At 40.0% G+C, this 20,752-nt stretch overlaps 1 protein-coding gene across 1 annotated transcript in view; it reads left to right on the top strand.

Annotated features, from left to right (window-relative positions):
• The window catches only part of LOC140200825 (glutamate receptor ionotropic, delta-2-like), a 601,297-nt gene that overhangs the window by 489,288 nt on the left and 91,257 nt on the right, over positions 1-20,752 (top strand). Inside the window, exon 10 of the mRNA XM_072264448.1 lies at positions 6,999-7,196. Within this exon, the coding sequence (XP_072120549.1) occupies positions 6,999-7,196 (198 nt within the window). The remainder of the gene's footprint in view (positions 1-6,998; positions 7,197-20,752) is intronic.

The raw sequence follows: 20,752 nt of genomic DNA, 5'->3' as shown, positions 1-20,752 counted from the left end.
ATTTTGCTGGTAAAAATAAGCATGTGGCAGTCTGAGCATCAAGCACTAGTGCAGCTACAGATGAACGCAATCCAGCTTGTCTTCCTCCAAGCGTAGACAGGACAGCGCGGAAAGTTTAAAAAGGAAGGCTACTTCCAACGGCTGTCGTTTGGATTGGGACAAGTAGAGCGGCGTGGGAGCTGAATTCTGAAGGAAAGCGTTTTTTTAAAAAAAACTTCTTCAAGTGCAGGAAGGACGAGACTGCGCAGGCGTGTGATGTAGACAGGACAGCGCAGAGAGTTTAAAAAGGAGACCACCCTATACAGCGGGCAGCGGACTGAGTAGTAGCAGAGTGTAGAGCTTTGGCTTCAATGGGCTTCGGTGGTAACAGGAAGAGGCAAGAGTGAGGCACCAACTCTTTTTTCTCCCCTTGGCGAATCAGCCCAGACAGACGGGGAAACAGCAGGGGTCACACAGCTAATGGTACGAGCTAACGGTTTAAAAAGTTCTTCTGTTTGGCGAGGTAAGTGGGTGAGTAGACTTATTTTTCCTGTTTTATTCCTGTAGAATTAGATAGCATGCCTGCAGGGTTAGTGCTTTGTTCAGGGTGTCAGGTGTGGGACTCTTGGGAGACCTCCAGCCTCCCTGATGGCCGCATCTGTGCCAGGTGCACTGAGATGCAGCTCCTCAGAGACCGTGTTAGGGATCTGGAGCTGTAGCTTGATGACCTACTGCTTATTAGGGGAAGTGAAGAGGTAATAGACAGGAGCTACAGGGAGGTAATTATCCCTAGGCTACAGGGGTCAGAAAACTGGGTGACTGTCAAGAGAGGGAAGGGAAATGCCTGGATAGTGGAGAGCACCCCTGTGGCTGTCCCCCTCAGCAACAAGAATCTTGTTTTGGATGCTGTTCAGGGGGATGACCTGACAGGGGACGCCCACGGTGACCGAGTCTCTGGCACTGAGCCTGGCGCTGTTGTGCAGGAAGCAAGGAGGTTGAAGAGGAATTCGGTAGTCATAGGGGATTCCATAGTCAGGGGAACATTCAGGGGAGATTCTGTGAACCTGATAGAGATACCCGCATGGTGCGTTGCCTCCCAGGTGCCAGGGTATGGGATGCCTCGGATCGGGTCCAGAATATTCTGTAGGGAGAGGGCGAGCAACCAGTTGTCTTGGTACATGTTGGTACCAATGACATAGATAGGAGAAGGGAGGAAGTCCTGAAGAGAGATTTCTGGGAGTTAGGAAGGAAACTGAGAAGCAGGACCTCCAGGGTAGTAATCTCAGGATTGCTACCTGTGCCACATGCTAGCGAGGGCAAGAATAGTATGGTCAGACAAGCTGAGAGACTGGTGCAGGGAGCAGGGCTTCAGATTCTTGGATCATTGGGATCTCTTCTGGGGGAAGTATGACCTGTTCAAGATGGACGGGTTACACCTGAACCCAAAGGGGACCAATATCCTTGTGGGAAGGTTTAATAGAGCTGTTAGGGAGGGTTTAAACCAATATGGCAGGGGAACGGGAACCAGACTGATAGAGTGGAGGAAGGGGAAAACAGAAATAATGAGATAGTAAGCAGTAAAGGTGTCAGGAAGGACAGGCAGGTGATGAGGCAAATTTGCAGCCATTGGGATGAGTTGCAGTGCAATCAAAGCAAAAAGTACCAAATACTGGTCTTAAGGTGTTATACTTAAATGCACACAGCATAAGGAATAAGGTGGATGATCTTGTTGTACAGCTACAGATTGGCAGGTATGATATTGTGGCCATCACTGAGACGTGGCTAAAGGATGCATGTCTCTGGGAGCTGAATGTCAAGGATACATGGTGTATAGGAAGGATAGGAAGGTGGGCAGAGGGGGAGGCGTGGCTTTATTGGTAAGAAATGATATTAAATCATTAGAAAGAGGTGACATAGGATCGGAAGGTGCAGAATCTTTATGGGTTGAGCTGAGAAATTGCAGGGGTAAGAGGACCCTGATGGCAGTTATTTATAGGCCTCCAAACAGCTGCAGTGATGTGGACTACAAATTACAACAGGAAATAGAAAAGGCTTGTCAGAAGGGCAGTGTTATGATAATTGTGGGGGATTTTAACATGCGTGTGGATTGGGAAAATCAGGTCGGCACTGGATCTCAAGAGAGAGAATTTGTAGAATGTCTGAGAGATTGCTTTTTAGAACAGCTTGTTGTTGAGCCCACTAGGGGATCGGCTGTACTGGACTGGGTATTGTGTAATGAACTGGAGATGATTAGAGAGATTGAGGTGAAGGAACCCTTAGGAGACAGTAATCATAACATGATTGAGTTCACTGTGAAATTTGAAAAAGAGAAGCCGAAATCCAATGTGTCGGTGTTTCAGTGGAGTAAAGGAAATTACAGTGGCATGAGAGAGGAACTGGCCAAAGTAGACTGGAAAGGGACACTAGCGGGAAGGACGGCAGAGCAGCAGTGGCTGGAGTTTAAGCGAGAAGTGAGGAAGGTGCAAGACAGATATATTCCAAAAAAGAAGAAACTTTTGAATGGAAAAATGATGCAACTGTGGCTGACAAGAGAAGTCAAAGCCAAAGTTAAGCAAAGGAGAGGGCATACAAGGAAGCAAAAATTAGTGGGAAGACAGAGGATTGGGAAGTTTTTAAAAGCTTACAAAAGGAAACCAAGAAGGTCATTAAGAGAGAAAAGATGAACTATGAAAGGAAGCTAGCAGATAATATCAAAGAGGATACTAAAAACTTTTTCAGGTATATGAAGAATAAAAGACCGGTGAGGGTAGATATAGGACTGATAGAAAATGATGCTGGAGAAATTGTAATGGGAGATAAGGAGATGGCGGAGGAACTGAACGAGTATTCTGCATCAGTCTTCACTGAGGAAGACATCAGCAGTATACCGGACATTCAAGGGTGGCAGGGAAGAGAAGTGTGCGCAGTCATAATTACGACAGAGAAAGTACTCAGGAAGCTAAATAGTCTAAGGGTAGATAAATCTCCCAGACCAGATGGAATGCACACTCATGTTTTGAAGGAAGTAGCTGTGGAGATTGCGGAGGTATTAGCAATGATCTTTCAAAAGTCGATAGATTCTGGCATGGTTCCGGAGGACTGGAAGATTGCAAATGTCACTCCGCTATTTAAGAAGGGGGCAAGGAAGCAAAAAGGAAATTATAGATCTGTTAGTTTGACATCGATGGTTGGGAAGTTGTTGGAGTTGATTTGTCAAGGATGATGTTATGGAGTACCTGGAGACATATGAGAAGATAGGCAGAACTCAGCATGGTTTCCTTAAAGTAAAATCCTGCCTGACAAACCAACTACAATTTTTTGAGGGAATTACATGTAGGCTAGACAAGGGAGATGCAGTGGATGTTGTATATTTGGATTTTCAGAAGGCCTTTGACAAGGTGCCACACATGAGGCTGCTTAACAAGATAAGAGCCCATGGAGTTATGGGAAAGTGACATACGTGGATAGGGCAATGGCTGATTGGCAGGAAACAGAGTGTGGGAATAAAGGGATCCTATTCTGGTTGGCTGCTGGTTACCAGTGGTGTTCCACAGGGGTCCGTGTTGGGGCCACTTCTTTTTACGTTGTACATCAACAATTTGGATTATGGAATAGATGGCTTTCTGGCTAAGTTTGCTGATGATACAAAGATAGGTGGAGGGGCTAGTAGTGCTGAAGAAATAGAGAGTCTGCAGAGAGACTTGGATAGATTGGAAGAATGGGCAAAGAAGTGGCAAATGAAATATGATGTTGGAAAGTGTATGCTTATGCACTTTGGCAGAAGAAATCAGCGGGCAGACTATTACTTAAATGAGGAAAGAATTCAATGTTCTGAGTTGCGACGGGACTTGGGAGTCCTCGTGCAGGATACCCTTAATGTTAACCTCCAGGCTGAGTTGGTGGTGTAGATGGTGAATGCAATATTAGCATTCATTTCTAGAGGAATAGAGTATAGGAGCAGGGATGTGATGTTGAGGCTCTATAAGGCGCTGTTAAGAACTCACTTGCAGTACTGTGGGCAGTTTTGGGCTCTTTATTTAAGAATGGATGTGCTGACATTGGAAAGAGTACAGAGAAGATTCACTGGAATTATTCCAGGAATGATAGGGCTAACATACCAGGAACGTTTGTCCACCTCTTGGACTGTATTCCTTGGAGCTTAGAAGAATGAGGGGGTCCTCATAGAAACATTTCGAATGTTGAAAGGCATGGACAGAGAGGATGTGGCAAAGTTGTTTCCCATGATGGGGGAGTCTAGTACGAGAGGCCATGACTTAAGGATTGAAGGGCGCCCATTTAGAACACAGATGCGAAGGAATTTTTTAACCAGAGTGTGGTGAATCTATGGAATTTGTTGCCATGGGCGGCAGTGGAGACCAAGTCATTGGGTGTACTTAAGGCAGAGATTGATAGGTATCTGAGTAGCCAGGGCATCAAAGGTTATGATGAGAAGGCAGTGGAGTGGGACTAAATGGGAGAATGGATCAGCTCATGATAAAATGGCAGAGCAGACTCGATGGGCCAAATGACCGACTTCTGCTCTTTTGTCTTATGGTCTTATGGTCTTAAGTGAACACTGGAGGTCTGCACCAATGGGAGGGACCTCCACCCCAATATAAACGGTCATATAAATATGCCAGCCCCCATCCCAATATAAACAGTCACCCATCCAGATTGCCTCTGGTGACTCCTCCTCTGGGCAGCTACAGGTGACCCCACAGCATGAGCGTCTGGTCCATGCAACAACTAAGACAATGTAGCTCCCCGCACCATCGGTCTCACCAATGAACCAGTCAATCAGACTTGCCCTTAATTTCTGACAGATTAAATAATTTTTCATTGTCTACTGAAGACAATATCCAGTGGCGTTCATGGGCATGTGTAACTCCTGGAATATCAGAAATTAGCATGTTTTAATTAGCGAATAACATTCACTGACAAAACAAGGGTTTGCTGTGTCAGATGGATCAACTCTTTCAGTTTTAATGGCTGAACTTGCATTGAAAGAAAGAAGACATTTGCAAATATATGACACCATAACATGTCTAAAATATGTTATAAGGTAATTCATGTTTCATTGTTTGTTTTGATATGCAGACAGTGTAATGTATAAGCAGCAGCAAAATCCTTACATTTAGCATTGCTTCACAAGTTATTTCTTCTGTAATAAAAAGAGAAAATTATGGAAACACTTAGCATATCAGAGAGTATCTATGAAAAGAGAAAGAGAATTGGTGTTTCGGGTCACTGGCCCTTCATCAGAACTTCCTTCCAACATTTTTTTACTGTTTCAATCATTGTCACTTTTCCATCTCCATCATCTGCTGTTATTTTGATTTTCAAATAGTTACTCTGCATTTGATAATATTAGTTAATGCAAGATTACCTGGCCATTTCAAATATACGGTTATGAAAGATCTTTTTAATCTTCATATTGCTATATTACATCATGGATAGTCAACAAAATCTTTGATCTCTGCAACAACACACTGAAGTATTTTTTCTTGTCGGAGTTTAAGGCAAAACCACCTCTTCATTGGAGACTATCACTTACACCTTCTGGCACAGCAATTACCTTGAGCATAAGCATTGTAGTTAAGGCTAGTGATAGTCATGATAACTAGACTGCCATTTATGTAGCTGATACTTTCTGCAGATCTTCTTTAGGAGATAAGGGGAGCATGCATTATGAAGCAGGTTGAGTGAACTTGGCCTTTCCTCCTTGGAGCGATGGAGGATGAGAGGTGACCTGATAGAGGTGTATAAGATGATGACAGGCATTGATTGAATGGATAGTCAGAGGCTTTTTCCCAGGGCTGAAATGGCTGCCACAAGAGGGCACAGGTTTAAGGTGCTGGGAAGTAGGTACAGAGGAGATGTCAGAGGTAAGTTTCTTAAGCAGTGAGTGGTGAATGCGTGGAATGGGCTGCCGGCAACGGTGGTAGAGGTGGATACGACAGGGTCTTTTAAGAGACTTTTGTGTAGGTACATGGAGCTTAGAAAAATAGAGGGCTATGGGTAACCCTAATAATTTCTAAGGTAGGGACCTGTTCGGCACAAATTTGTGGGCCGAAGGGCCTGTATTGTGCTGTAGGTTTTCTATGTTTCTATGTTTCAGATGAACATCAAAGATGTGACGGACCTTTGTAAAGATAACTTTCTTCCCACTTAAATAAATTATACACAAATCAAACAGCTGAATAGTAGAAAAATCTAATTCTGTCTGTCATAAATGATTATTTTCATCTTTCATACTACAGATATGTGCTTGAAATGATCCAGATTATGTTGAAGCTGGGAAAAACAAAAGCACGTTTTCATAGAAATACTATGTTTATTATTGTGAGTCATCATCTGAGTCTGAATGGTATCACTTTAAAAATCATTGGATTTCATTTGAATTTGTTCGGTTTGGATCAATTCACTACTGATGAAGATTGTAACATACACCTTAGAAGAAAGCTACTTTATTAGAAAATCTGTATCAGAAAGCAAAGGATGATTAACAAACTATGGAGTTTCAGAATTCTGACTCAAAGTTGAATTTAAACTGAAACAGTACTCCACTGGATGTTCTCAACCTTTTAATTCCTTTAAATCTGGATGACAGAAGCAGAAACTATAAGCTAACCATGTTAATTACAACTAATTATCATTTAGTTTTTTGAATGGTCTGAGAAAACAAATGACACCAATTAAATCACAATGTGATGTTCAAATTTTGCCTAAATTTCTTCTGTCGTCTTTTTCCTCAACTGATAATAGATAAGAATATTTCTAACGCATATTTATCTTATCTAGATTAACTTATAGTTTTTTAAAATAATATCCATTCTCTTTATGAATATTTGAAAAGCAAATTAAAGTATTCTGTAGAAAACTATAACTAATTTTAGTTAACTGCGTGTTTTGAGTATTAAGTCCAAGTGAAAATTAACACTGAAAGTTACTTTTTAAACAAGAGGAACATGACAGTCTCCCCTATGATCTGATCCTTTTCCTTTATCTTTTTTTTTCAGGTGGCTCCATTTGTTATGGTATCAGAGAACATATTCGGTCAACCTAAAGAATTTTATGGTTTTTCTATGGATGTTCTGAATGCACTGTCAGAGCATCTTGGCTTTAAGTATCAAATCTATCAAGCTCCTGATAATCAGTATGGTAAACTATTAAGTAATGGAAAATGGGATGGAATGATAGGTGAACTCATTAACAAGGTAAGTAGAGCACTACTGAAATATTAATATAGTATTAAAATTAATTTAATATTATTCACATATTAAATAAAACTGTTATCGTTACAAATTTGAAGCTGACTTTTGGAACAATATCTTCTTTTTACATTTGATTTTTTGTCAACTTGCTTTATTTTAGTTCATGCTTCACAGTGACCCGCAATGCTTTTTCCAGAATCAGGCTTCATGTCTCCCATGTTATTCAAATGACTACAAATATACTGTACCTCTACTGACTGATGCTTACTTTGACATTATTCTATTCACTCAGAAGAAGAGATTGTCAATGGTTATTACAATCAACTAATGGTTATTTAATACAGAAGTATCTTCCAAATATTATTATTAGGAGTTCATATAGTGATTGTCAGTTAGTGATAAAATACTGTCTCATTGAACTCAGTTCGTGACAAAATATTGTATTCACTAAATGACCTGTAAGTGCTTGTACCACTTTTAGTGTTGAGCAAATATCTATTTTATTATCTAAGTCCGTGAGAGAGGCATGAATATATTTATGTGCATGTATGCATATTTTAGTCCACACCACAACTGTACAACAATAATGTTCATATAACAATAATTTTCATATAGATGATAAAATTTCAGTCAAAATTAACTTTCTTTATTTCATCAAATCTGTGTTTGGATCAGTTCATCCGTGAAAACTGCTGTAACATGCACATTATCTTGTTTGCAGCCTGCACCTGAATTCAGAGAGGATTAATAAACCATGAAGTCTTTGAACTAAAATTAAAAATACTATTTAATTGATTTACAGCTAATACCTTTTCAAAAATTTAGATTGAAAATTTGTATCTTGAAATTTGAAGTCATGCTATAAATAAGGAATGATATTGGAAGAATAAATTCATCATATCTGGAAAATCAGAAATGCTGCATCTTCACAGTATTTTAATTTCATCAAAATCGTGAAATATTCCATTTTATAAGCGTTGGGTGGCACAGTGGAGCAGGTAGTTCTGACACTGCTTTGCAGTGGCGATGACCTTGGTTTGATACCCAACCCTGGTCTGCCTGTGTGGAGTATGCACATGTTACCTGTGACAGTGTGGGTTTTCTCCAGGAGTTCCAATTTCCTCCCCAATCCCAAAGACATGCAGATAGGTAATCAGTTGATCACCATAAATTTCCCTTGGTGAATAGTAGAATCTGGGGGCATTTGATGGAATGTAGGAGAATAAAATGGGATTAGTATTAATCTGTGTTTGATGTTCCATTGGATTCTGTGGGCTCAAGGGCAAGTCTTCGTGCTGTAAAATTCTATGACTTGATAAACAGCAAGCAACCAATCTCCATTGAATCTATCTCCATTTATCCATTTTTTTCTTGACTTTTAGCTAATAATATCTTTGATATCATTTATGAAGAATAATTGTCTGAACATCAATTTGAAGTGAGGAAAAAGAAATTTCAAATCATTACTACTCCGTACATATAACAACCACAAATTAAAGCTCTTGGTTTGTCCATGAAAGCTTAGTACTGAGCTACCTTAACAGCACTTTTTCTATTTATTTTATTGGTTTGTTTTAATGCTAGAGAATTTCAATACAGTCACCCTCTGGCATAAATTCTTAGGGGTAGATGCTAATTTTTATTTTCCCTCCTCATACCTTATTCTAAATGAAGTCCAGGATAGTGAATCCATGCTCCTAATGTATCATAGCTTGGTATGGGAATAGTTCTGCCCAAGACCACAGTAACCGCAGAGAGTTGTGAATGCAGCCCCACCAATCATGCTAACCAACATCCCTTACACTGATTCTCACGCGTCCTCAGGAAAACAGATAACATCATTTAGAACTCCCACTTCAATCGTTCTATCTTCTCACCTTTCCCATAAGGCCAAAGATACGGAAGTCTGAAAGAACGAACCACGGAGACTCATGGGCAGTTTCTATCCCAGTGATATCAAACTCTTAAATGGACTTCAGATACAGTACATTGAAAGATACACTCTCAATCTCCTAACCTACATCAACAGGGCCTTACACTTTATTTGTTTACCTGCACTGAACATTTTCTGTAACTGAAACACGATATTCTACTTTCGGTCTTCTTTATTTTACCTCAGTTTAATAATGTATTAAACTGTGGTGGGCAAAATAATTCTGTTCAGGTACATGTACCAATAATATGCAAATGCAATGGTAGCATTCATTTCAAGGGATTTAGAATATAAAAGCTAGAATGCAATTTCAGCAAGGCATTAGATAAGGTACCCCGTGCAAGGCTTATTGAGAAAGTAAGGAGGCATGGGATCCAATTGTCCTTGCTTTGTAGATTCAGAATTAGATTGCTCACAGAAGGCAAAGAGTGGTTGTAGATGGGTCATATTCTGCATGGAAATTGGTGACCAGTGGTGTGCCTCAGGGATCTGTTCTGGGACCTCTTCTCTTTGTGATTTTTATAAATGACCTGGATGAGGAAGTGGAAGGATGGGTTAATAAATTTGCTAATGACACAAAGGTTGGGGGTGTTGTGGATAGTGTGGAGGGCTGTCAGAGGTTACAATGGGGCATTGATAGGATGCAGAACTGCGCTGAGAAGTGGCAGATGAAGTTCCAACTAGATAAGTGTGAGGTGGTTCATTTTGATAGGTCAAATGTGAGGCAGAATATAGTATTAATGGTAAGACTGTTGGCAGTGTGGAGGATCAGAGGGATCTTGGGGTCCGAGTCCATAGGACACTCAAAGCTGCTGCGCAGGTTGACTGTGTGGTTAAGAAGGCATATAGTGCATTGGCCTTTGTCAACCGTGGGATTGAGCTTAAGAGCCAAGAGGTAATATTCCAGCTATATAGTCCCCTGGTCAGACCCCACTTGGAGTACTGTGCTCAGTTCCGGTCACCTCACTGCAGGTAGGATGAGGAAACTATAGAAATGGTGCAGAAGAGATTTACAAGGACGCTGCCTGGATTGGGGAGCATGCCTTATGAGAATAGGTTGAGTGAACTCGGTCTTTTCTCCTTAGAGCGACGGATGATGAGAGGTGACCTGATAGAGGTGTATAAGATGATGAGAGGCATTGTGGATTGTCAGAGGCTTTTTCCCAGGGCTGAAATGGCTAACATGAGAGGGCACAGTTTTAAGGTGCTTGGAAGTAGGTATAGAGGAGATGTCAGATGAAATTTTTTTACGCAGAGAGTGGTGAGTGCATCAAGTGGGCTGCCGGTAACGGTGGTGGAGGCGGATACAATAGGGTCTTTCAAGAGACTCCTGGATAGGTACATAGAATTTAGAAAAAATAGAGGGCTATGGGTAATCCTAGGTAATTTCTAATATAAGTACATGTTCGGCACAGTATTGTGGGCCGAAGGGCCTGTATTGTGCCATAAGTTTTCTATGTTTCTAACATTCCATTAGCCCTTATGATTATTTTCTGTGGGTCCTCTTTACATTACATGTAGTTGAACCTCTAAATTTGCTTGGAGCATTGTTTTAGCTTTTTGTGATTAGGAAATATCTGATCTAAAATAGCCACTGACTTGCCCACATCCTTGTTCTACTGGGACTATTTTAACTTGTTTTGCTTGAATGGCAAACTTAAATACGTAAAGCCTGTTTCAGTTTAATTGGCATACTTGTATATGAGGCTTTCAATCCCATTATCTCAGTGGATAATTTAATAGCCAAAACACGAATGTAGTCCCTTAGGAGAATCCCAGCCACATCTTGCCAATTGCAGTGGCTATCCATTATTCCTATTGTCAAAATCCTATTACTCAGACAATTTCCTTCCAAGATCAATAATCTTACATCAGGTATTCAACTCACCATGACTCCTTAAGTTCCTTCTGAAGACCCAGATAAATAACAAACATACACATTCTTTCTATGTCCATTTTCCAAAAAGTTCAACAGGTTTATTAGGGTTTATCCCTGATAGTGAAACATGAACACGGGTTGATAGGGTGATCAAAGAAGGCATATAGCATGCTTATCTTTATTATTTGAGGCATTGAGTTCAAAAATCATGAGTTTATGTTGCAGCTTCATAAGCCTCTAGTTAGGCCGCATCTGGAGTATTTCATGCAGTGCTATGTTGCTCCATCATAGGAAGAGGTCGAGGCTTTGGAGATGGCACAGAAGGGGTTTACCAGGATGCTGCCTCAATTAGAGCTCATGTAATATAATAAGTAGTTAGACAAACTTGGTTATTTTTGTTGGAGTGGTGAAGGCTAAGTGGATATCTGATTGAGGTTTATAAGACAATGAGGGGCATAGATACACAGTTTCTTTTTCCCAAGGTTGAAATGTCTAATAGCAGAGGGCATGCATTTAAGGTGAAATGGCTGAGTTCAAAGCAGTTTGGAGAAAAGTTTTTTTCACAGAGTGATGGGTACCTAGAATGCACTGCCAGGGTCGTGGGAGAAGCAGAAACAATAGGGACTTTCAAGAGGTGTTTAGATAGAGACATAAATGTGAAGGAAATGGAAGGATGTGGACGTTGTGTAGGCAGAAATGATTAGTTTAGTTGCTTATTTGATTGCTAACTTAATTGGTTCAGCACAACATTGTGGGCCAGAGTGCCTGTTCCTGTGCTGTACTGAACTATGTACTATGATAACCCAGTGGGTACAATTTATGACCATAAGGCCATAAGACAAAGGAGCAGAATTAGGCCATTTGGCCCATCAAGTCTGCTCTGCCATTCAATCATGGCTGATCCTTTTTTCCAACTCCTCAACTCCATTCCCTGCTAAGATTTTTGAAACAGCCAGATACACCATTCTTCACTACGTCCTGACAATAGTTAATAGGTGAATTGATTTATTGTTTCCTGATTTGCCTATCCTAACTTTCTCAAAAAATGGAGTATTTACAAATTTCGAGCCTAATTTAAGAAAAAGAAATGAATTGAGGAATTGAGGGTAATTCTGAATAATATCCTCAGCAGCATAATCTAAAGCCAATACTTGGGAACGATCTGCTCCTAGGATCTGTCACCATTAAGCACCATTATTTCTTATTGTTACTTTACATATTAAATGTTCTTTTCCCATGTCTGAGATTTCTGGCATGCATTCGGGTTAATAAATCACTTCATATCTAATAATTATTGCTGCAAAGTAATCATCCATCATAAGAATTTTCTTTACAGAAATCCAATGGAGGGGACACTTTGCTCCTCGTTAACAATTTTTTCTTAAAACTAATTGTAATACTATCCTATAACTGTATGGTTACATTGTTCCTTACATTTCCACCAGCAAGTGATTGGTATTTCTGCCATTTCTTACCTTATAAATGTCTCCTTTTATTTCAATATCATTAAAGTAAATTAACTGGTGGGAAGATATTGGAGTCAATTATTAAGAATGAGGTCTCAGGGTACTTGGTGGGAGGCACGTGATAAAATAGGCCGTAGTCAGCATGGTTACCTCCAGGGAAAATTTTGCCTGACAAATCTGCTGGAATTCTTTGAAGAAGTAGCAAGCAGGATAGCAAAGGAAAATCAGTTGATGTTGTGTACAGTACTTGGATTTTCAGAAGGCCTTTGATATGAAATTACAGGAAAGATCCTAGCATAGATAAAGCAGTAGTTTTTTGGTAAGAGGCAAAGAGTGGAAATAAAGGGAGCCTTTTCTGGTTGGATGCTGGGTGATAAGTTATGTTCCACCGCGGTTTGTGTTGGGACTGATTCTCTTTACGTTATAGGACAATAATCTAGATGATGGAATTGATGGCTTTATTGCAAAATTTACAGACGGTATGAAGGTAGGTGGAGGGGAAATAGGTTTGAGGAAGTAGAGAGTCTACAGAAGGACTTAGACAGATTGGGAGAATAGACAGAGAAATGAAAGGGTTGACTATTTTCTAAATAGAAAGACGATGCAAAAATCCGAGGTGCAAAGGGATTCCCGAAAGGTTAATTTGTAGGTTGAGTCTGTGGTGAGGAAGGAAAATGCAATATCATCATTCATTTTTGTCAGATTATAAAAGCATGGATGTAATGTTGAGAATTTATTAAGCACTGTTGATGTCTCACTTGGAGTGCTGAAACTGGAGAGGGCTCAAAGGAGCTTCACAAAAATGATTCTGGCTTTGAATGGTTTGTCGTATGAAGAGCATTTGGTGGCTCTGGGCCTGTATTCACTAGAATTCAGAAGAATGAGGAGTGACCTCATCAAAACCTATCAAATGTTGAAAAGCCTTGATAGAGTGGATGGGGAGAGGGTGTTTCCTGTGGTGGGATAATCTAAGACCAGAGGATATAGCCTCAGAATAGAGGGGTGTCCCTTTAGAATGGAGTTGAGGAGGAATTTCTTATGCCAGAGAGTGGTGAGTCTGTGGAATTCTTTGCAACAGGCAGTTGTGGAAGTCAAGGTTTTATGTATATTTAAGGTTGATAGACTCTTGATTGGTCAACTCTTGAAGAGTTAGGGGGAAAAGGCAAGAGGTTGGGGCTGAAAGGAAAATTGGATCAGCCATGATGAAATAGTGGAGCAGATTCGATAGGTCAAATGGCTTAATTCTGCTCCTAAATCTTATGGTCTTATGGTCTAATGACATTTGCAGTTTAAAAACGAGTACCTAGTTTCTCCTCAACATCTGTTTGCAACACACTTCATTCAAATGGAAACTTATGCTTCAACAAATAGATTTTCTTTCCAGGACATCAGAGTTGTCCTGCTTCTTCAAAGGACAGGGTTTCCCTTGTTCCACCATTGATGCTGCCTTCACCCACATTGCTGTCTTAACAGTGATTGAGTTCCCCTTGTCCTTATCTACCACTGCATGATCCACCAAACACATCTTTACCCCCTCCCCTACCCACTCTTCACTTTCCAAGGGATTGCTGCCTTTGTGATTCCCTTGTCCATTTATCCCTCCCCACTAATCTCCTTCCCAGCACTTATCTATCCCTGCTAGAGACCAAGGTGCTACACCTGCCCATTCACCTCCTCCCTCACCTCCATTCAGGTCCATGAGCAGTCCTTCCAAGTGAGGCAGTACTTTACCTGCAAATCTGCTGCGGTCGTCTATTGTTTCCAGTGCTCCCAATGTGGCGTCCTCTACATTGATGAAAAACAGTCGTAAACTGAGGACAGCTCTGTCAAGAACTTCCAACAGCAGGACTATCTGATGGCCAAACATTTTAATTCCACTTCCTACTCCTGTTCTGACTGACATGTCGGTCAATGGCCTCTTTCTTGTGCCAGGACAAGGCCACCCTTAGGTTGAAAGAGCAATACATTATATTACGTCTGGGTAGCCTCCAGCATGATGGCATAAATATTGATTTCTCCTTCCAGTTAAAAAAAACCCTTCCCTTCCCCTCTCCTTCTATTCCCCACTCTGGCCTCTTTCCTCTGCTCACCTGCTTATCAGCTCTCCTTGGTGCCCCTCCTCTTTCCCTTTCTTCTCTGGTTCAGTCTGATCTCCTTTCACATTTCTTCCTCTCCAGGCCTTTAACCTTCCCCAGCTACTAGCTTCACCTATCACCTTATAGCTAGCCTCTTTCCCCTTCCCCCATTTTTTTATTCTGGTGTCCTTCCCTTCCCATTTCAATTCTGAAGATGACCTGGAAAGTCGACAGTTTGTTCATTTCCATGGATACTGCCTGACCTGTTGAGTTACTGCAGTATTTTGCGTATTTTCCACCTTACTGGCCTTCTCTTTTACACTTAATTGTTTTGTAATAATGGCTTTTAATTCAGCCATGACATCAACGTGGTTAGATTTGGACAGGATATTGGTTATATTTAGACCGAGGAATTTGAAGCTCTCAACCTTTTCATCCTCAATACAGTTGATATAGACAAGAGCATGTACAGCACCACCCCTCAACTTTCTGAAATCAGTGTTGACATTGAAGGAAGGTTGTTGCGATGACAGCATATCACTAAGCTCTCTACATACTTCCTCTAATCTGATTCATCATTATTTGTGATGCAGTCCACCACAGTGATATCATCTGAAAACTTGTAGATGGAGTTAAAGCAAAATCTGGCAATGCACTCATGAGTGTATGGGAAGTGGAGCAGGGGACTGAGGATGCAACTTTGAGGAGAACCACTGTTGAGAATAATTGTGATGGATGTGTTGTTATCCTTACTGATTGTGGTCTGTTGGTCAGAAAATCAAGGATGCAGTTGCAGAAGGAAGCAATAACTCCCAGGGTCCAGAGTTTTGTGATGAGTTTGCTTGGAATAATACTATTTAAGGCACAATTGTAGTCAATAAACAGTAATCTGATGTACTGTCCAGATGCTCCAGACATGAGTTTAGGGCCAAGAAGACTGTGTCTGCTATAGAACTATTTTTGCCGGTAGTAAATTGCATGTCAAGATTGTCAGGAAAAATGGAGTTGATGTGTGCCCTGAACAGCTTCTCAAAGAAGTCATAAAGATACATGTTAGAGGCTAAACTTTGGTTAGGCTGCGCTTGGAATAGAATGTGCAATTATGTCCACTCCATTACAGGAAGGATATGAAAGCTTGGAAAGGGTACAATTGAGATTTATCAGGATTCTGCCTGGATTAGAGTGTATGAGCTAAAAGGAAAGGTTGCACAAACGTGAGTTATTTTCTCTGCAGCATCAGAGGCTGAGGGAAGACCTGTTCACAGCATTTACAATTAAGAGAAACATATGGTTTTCCCCAGAGTAGAAATGTCATAACTTAAAGGACACACATTTAAGGTGAGAGTAGGAAAATCTAGGGAAGATATGCACGGCAAGTTTTTATTTTACTCACAGAGGGGGGTAGGTGTCTTGATGGGCTGTCAGGGATATTGATGGAAGCAGTTACAATAATAGCATTGAAGAGGCTTGTAGATAGATGCATGAGTGAACAGGGGTTGGAGGAATATGGATCATTTCCAGGCTGATAACATTTTGTTTAGGCATCCTGTTCAGCATACATATTGTGGGGCTGAAAGATCTGTTCCTGGGCTGTATTGTTCTGTATTCTACGTGGAACATAGATTATTTGATTATAATACCACAAATAGTAAAAGTGGAAAATTTGATCTGTCTGTAATGTTGGAATACTGATTAAGGTAAAAAAATTTACAGTGAAATATTGGAGTTTTCTTGTTACTGACCCTAAAGTTATAATTGAATTATAAATCCAACCCACTTAAAGCTACACTCATGAAAGATTATATTTATAATGATTCTTCATTTCTCAAAATCTCATAAATTACAGGTACTAATGGTAATAAAGGCTTGGGAAGAATGACAACATAAATATATTCGGCATGAGAAGCACCTTGGTGGTGATTTTTGTCATAATTTGTTTGCATTCAAACAACAATTTCTAAATCTAAATGATAACATTCCATAATCTCTGCAAATTCTGTTTTTCCCCCAAAGCTAAAGTTCTACTTGTACAAATTTCTGCATTAGCAGGATTATAGATTTATGGTTGTTGCTTTGGGTTTTAGAACATCTGCAAACATCAATTCTAAGGCTGGAACTTCCTGAATAAATCAGACAAAAACTGTATTAAACTGATAGAACATTTGAACAAACTGCATGGATTTTGATTAGATTAACCATCTAAAAGTAACATTGAGAACAAAATTAATGTGTTGGTTTATACTATATTTTCATTAGTTTTCTCAATTGTTTTGACAGGTTATTTTTATATTATTCTTTCATAATTGAGGACATCTTATAGAACAAAATATTTTAAAAGGGACATTTGTGTTCCATGGATGTAAGGAAAATATTCATTCATATTAAGAGCAGCATTTTTCCTTTCTAAAATTTCATTGAGGCCAACAGAAGTAACCTTGTGATTTAAGCATTGTATTGAGAATTTTCCTATTGGACATTGAATCTCAGAAAGGATACAGCAATGAAGAACTAATTCAGTCTATGAAGGCAGTAGCAGCTCAGTGCAAAAGCAATCCAGTTTATCAAGTTGCAGACCCTCCCTGACCAGCCCCTGTAATCCTGAAAATTTTTTTCAGCGGTAGCTGCTTGATGTGGGAATTGGTGAACCCCATTGTGGTGGTCCCTGGTGACTACATCTGCAGCAAGTGCAGGCTGCTCGAAGACCTCAGGCTCAAAGTTGATGACCTGGAATCTGAGCTTCAAACACTGCGGCACATCAGGGAGGGGAGAGTTACCTGGATTCTCTGTTCAAGGAGGTGGTCACACATATTAGATTAGCTGCCTCAAATTCGGTCTGTGGTCAGGGACAAGAGGATATGACTGTGAGTGAGGCAGTTAGTGACAGTGCTGGAGGATTCTCAGGTCTGAGATTCTTGCTCCCTGTGTGGATGAGTGTGGGGGCTATAGGAAGGAAGAGCACCCTATCTATGGCATTGTGGTTCGGGGAGCCTTTCAGGAGGAGGGGGAAAGAAGAAAAATGTAGTGGTAATTGGGATAGTATAGTCGAGAATAGACAAGAGTTCTCTGTCATGAGGATAAAGCGTCCCGAAGGCTGTGTTGCCTGCCTGATGTCCGAGTTCAGGACATCTTACCTGACCTACAGAGGAACTTGCAGTGGGATGGGAAAGATCCAGTTGTCGTGGTCCATGTGGGTACCGATGACATAGGTAAAATGAGGAAAGAGCTTCTACCGAGGCCATGTGCAAATTGGCATAGGGTCAAGAAGATTATAGACTTAAATGTGTGGCTCAAGGATTGGTGTGGGAGAAGTGGGTTTGAATTCGTGGGAAATTGGCACCAGTATTGGGGAAGGAGGGAGCTGTACCAATGGGACGGGCTCCACTGGAACCGTGATGGGACCTGGATCCTAGCAATTCACATAACTAGGGCTGTGGATAGAGCTTTAAACTAAATAGTAAGGAGGTGGGTTCAACAGAATGGAGAAGTATGGATAAAGTATAAGAAAAAGCAAAAGAGAAAAAAGAGAAAATTAAGAGTGGAGTAAAGAAAAGTCAAGTGCAAAAGGATAAAAGATTACACGATTTTAAAAGCATTTACATGATTTTAAAATGAGAGTAAGGGTTCTTAATTTGAATGCCCATAGTTTTTGAAACAAGGTCAGTGAACTTGTGGCACAAACCTGTACAAAGAGGTATGATTTAGTGGCCGTTACAGAGACGTGGTTGCAGGGTGGAGAGGATTAGAAATTAAATATCCAAGGATATCAGGTAATACGGAAGGACAGGCAGAAATGTAGGGGAGGTGGGGTAGCACTCTTAATTAAGGATGAGTTCAAGGCAATAGTGAGGGACAATACAAGATCTAAGAATGTTGAATCCAACTGGGTAGAGATTAGGAATAGTAAAGGGAAAAAAAAATCACTGGAGGGAGTTGTGTATTGGCCACCAAATAATAACATTGCAGTGGCACAGGCAATAAACAGAGAAATAGCTGAGGCATGTAAGAATGGAACAGAAGTTACCATGGGGGACTTTAACTTACACATAGATTGAGTGAATCAAGTTAGTCCATGCAGTCTTGAGGAGGACTTCATAGAATGCACCGGTGATGGCTTTCTCAAACAGCATGTTACTGAACCTACAAAGGAACGTGCTGCCTTAGATCCAGTCCTGTGCAATGAGACAGGTAAAATTAGTGAGCTTGTAGTTAGGGATCTTCTAGGAAAGAGTGATCACAGTATGATTGGATTTCTCATACAAATGGAGGGTGCAATGGTCTGACCTAAAACCAGTGTATTGTGCCTAAACAGTGGAGACTGCAATGAGATGAGGGAGGATTTGGCAAGTGTAGACAGGGAACTACAAGCTATATGGCAGGATAGTTGAGGAACAGTGGAAGATTTTCAAAGGATTTTTCGTGGTGATCAACAAAAGTATATTCCAGTTAGAAGCAAAGACAGTAAGAGTGGGGAGAGCCAGCCTCGGATAACCAAGGAAATAAAAGAGGGCATCAAAGTAAAAGCTCGTGTGTACAAAGTAGCCAAGAGTAGTGGAAGACTGGAAGATTGGGAAAACTTTATATGTAACAAAGTACCACTAACCAAGCAATAAAGAAAGGGAAGCTAGATTATGAAAATAAACTAGCACAACATTTAAAAATGGATAGTAAGAATTTTTATAATTATATAAAACAGAAAGGGGCTACTAAATTGAATGTAGGTTCCTTGGAGGACAAGAAGGGGAAACTGATATTCGGTAATGAAGAAATGGTCAAGGCTTTGAATGACTATTTTGTGTCAGTTCTTCATGGTTTCCTCAGTTAGTGGATAAATATGATTTATCTAATGTACACTTTTTTAAATATTTACAAATTAGGAAATTTTTACGTGGTTTGTTACCAAATTACCGTTCTGCTTATCCACCTTAATATGACAGATGCTCTCTTTCAGTTTAAACCATTTCAAAAAGGCTTGATAGCTATAATCTATAAACGGTTAATGAACTCACGAATGATATCTAACGATAAAATTAAACGTGCTTGGGAATTGTAATTTCAAGAATCATTTTCAGCTAATCAATAGAGTGAAATTTTTCATTTGGTTAATAACTCATCTATTTGTGCCTGTCATTCCTTGATACAGTTCAAGGTAGTGCATCAGGCCCATATGTCAAAGGATAAACTAGCGCATATTCCAATATCAATCCTATTTGTGACAGATGTGATATTGAGGTGGCCACTTTAACTCATATGTATTGGTCTTGTATAAAGCTAGATAACTTAGTCCTGACGAAGGGTTTCGGACCAAAACTTCGACTGTACCTCTTCCTAGAGATGCTGCCTGGCCTGCTGTGTTCACCAGCAAATTTGACGTGTGTTGCCTAACTTTTGATGAGATGTTTTTAAAATGCTATCAAAAGTCTTGGATCTGGATCTACAACCTAATTTGCTGACTGCAATTTTTGTGATTATCCCATCGAAAGCAGGAAACATTCCTGTTTCCGCTCAACGTGTGATAGCCTTTTTGACTTTATTGGCTAGGAAAGCCATTTTATTGAAGTGGAAGGATTCTATTCCACCTACGGTATTTTCTTGGCTTTCCTCCATTATGTCCTGTTTAAGTTTAGAGAAAATAAGAAGTTGGACATTTGATACATCCTTTAAATTTGTGCAAACCTGGTGACCTTTTATTCAATATTTTCATTTAATTTGATTCATTACTCTTCCAATTTTTTTTAAAGTTTTAGATTTGATCAGAAAGATTTTCTTTGGTCATATCCTCAGAATGGACTGCCCAGTCCCTTTCTTTTTGTTTCTTTTTTTTTGTACTGTGCAGTGGGTTTTTGTTTCTTCATTTAAAATCCAAAGCTTTTTCTTTCCTCCTTATGAACTGATCAGAGGAGAATTGACGTTTTCTTTTTTATTATATATTATGTACGAGCTTAACACCATGATTTTGATAATGTCTATCTCAATCTTAGTTTGTATTGTCATTAATATATATATATTTGAGATAATTCTCCTCTTGTTTGTATTTATGTTCCTTTTAAATCAATAAAAAGATTAATAAAGAAAGAAAGAAAGAAAGAAGTCTTCATGGTGGAGGACTCATCTAATATGCCAAAGAGAGATGTTATGGATGTGATGGGAGGCAAAGACCTTGATACAATAGCTATCATAAAGAAGTAGTGCTGAGAAAACTTGTGGGC

This window comes from Mobula birostris, chromosome 7 (genome assembly GCF_030028105.1).
Source record: "Mobula birostris isolate sMobBir1 chromosome 7, sMobBir1.hap1, whole genome shotgun sequence".
NCBI lineage: Eukaryota > Metazoa > Chordata > Chondrichthyes > Myliobatiformes > Myliobatidae > Mobula > Mobula birostris.
This window is presented reverse-complemented; position numbering and strand designations above follow the sequence as displayed.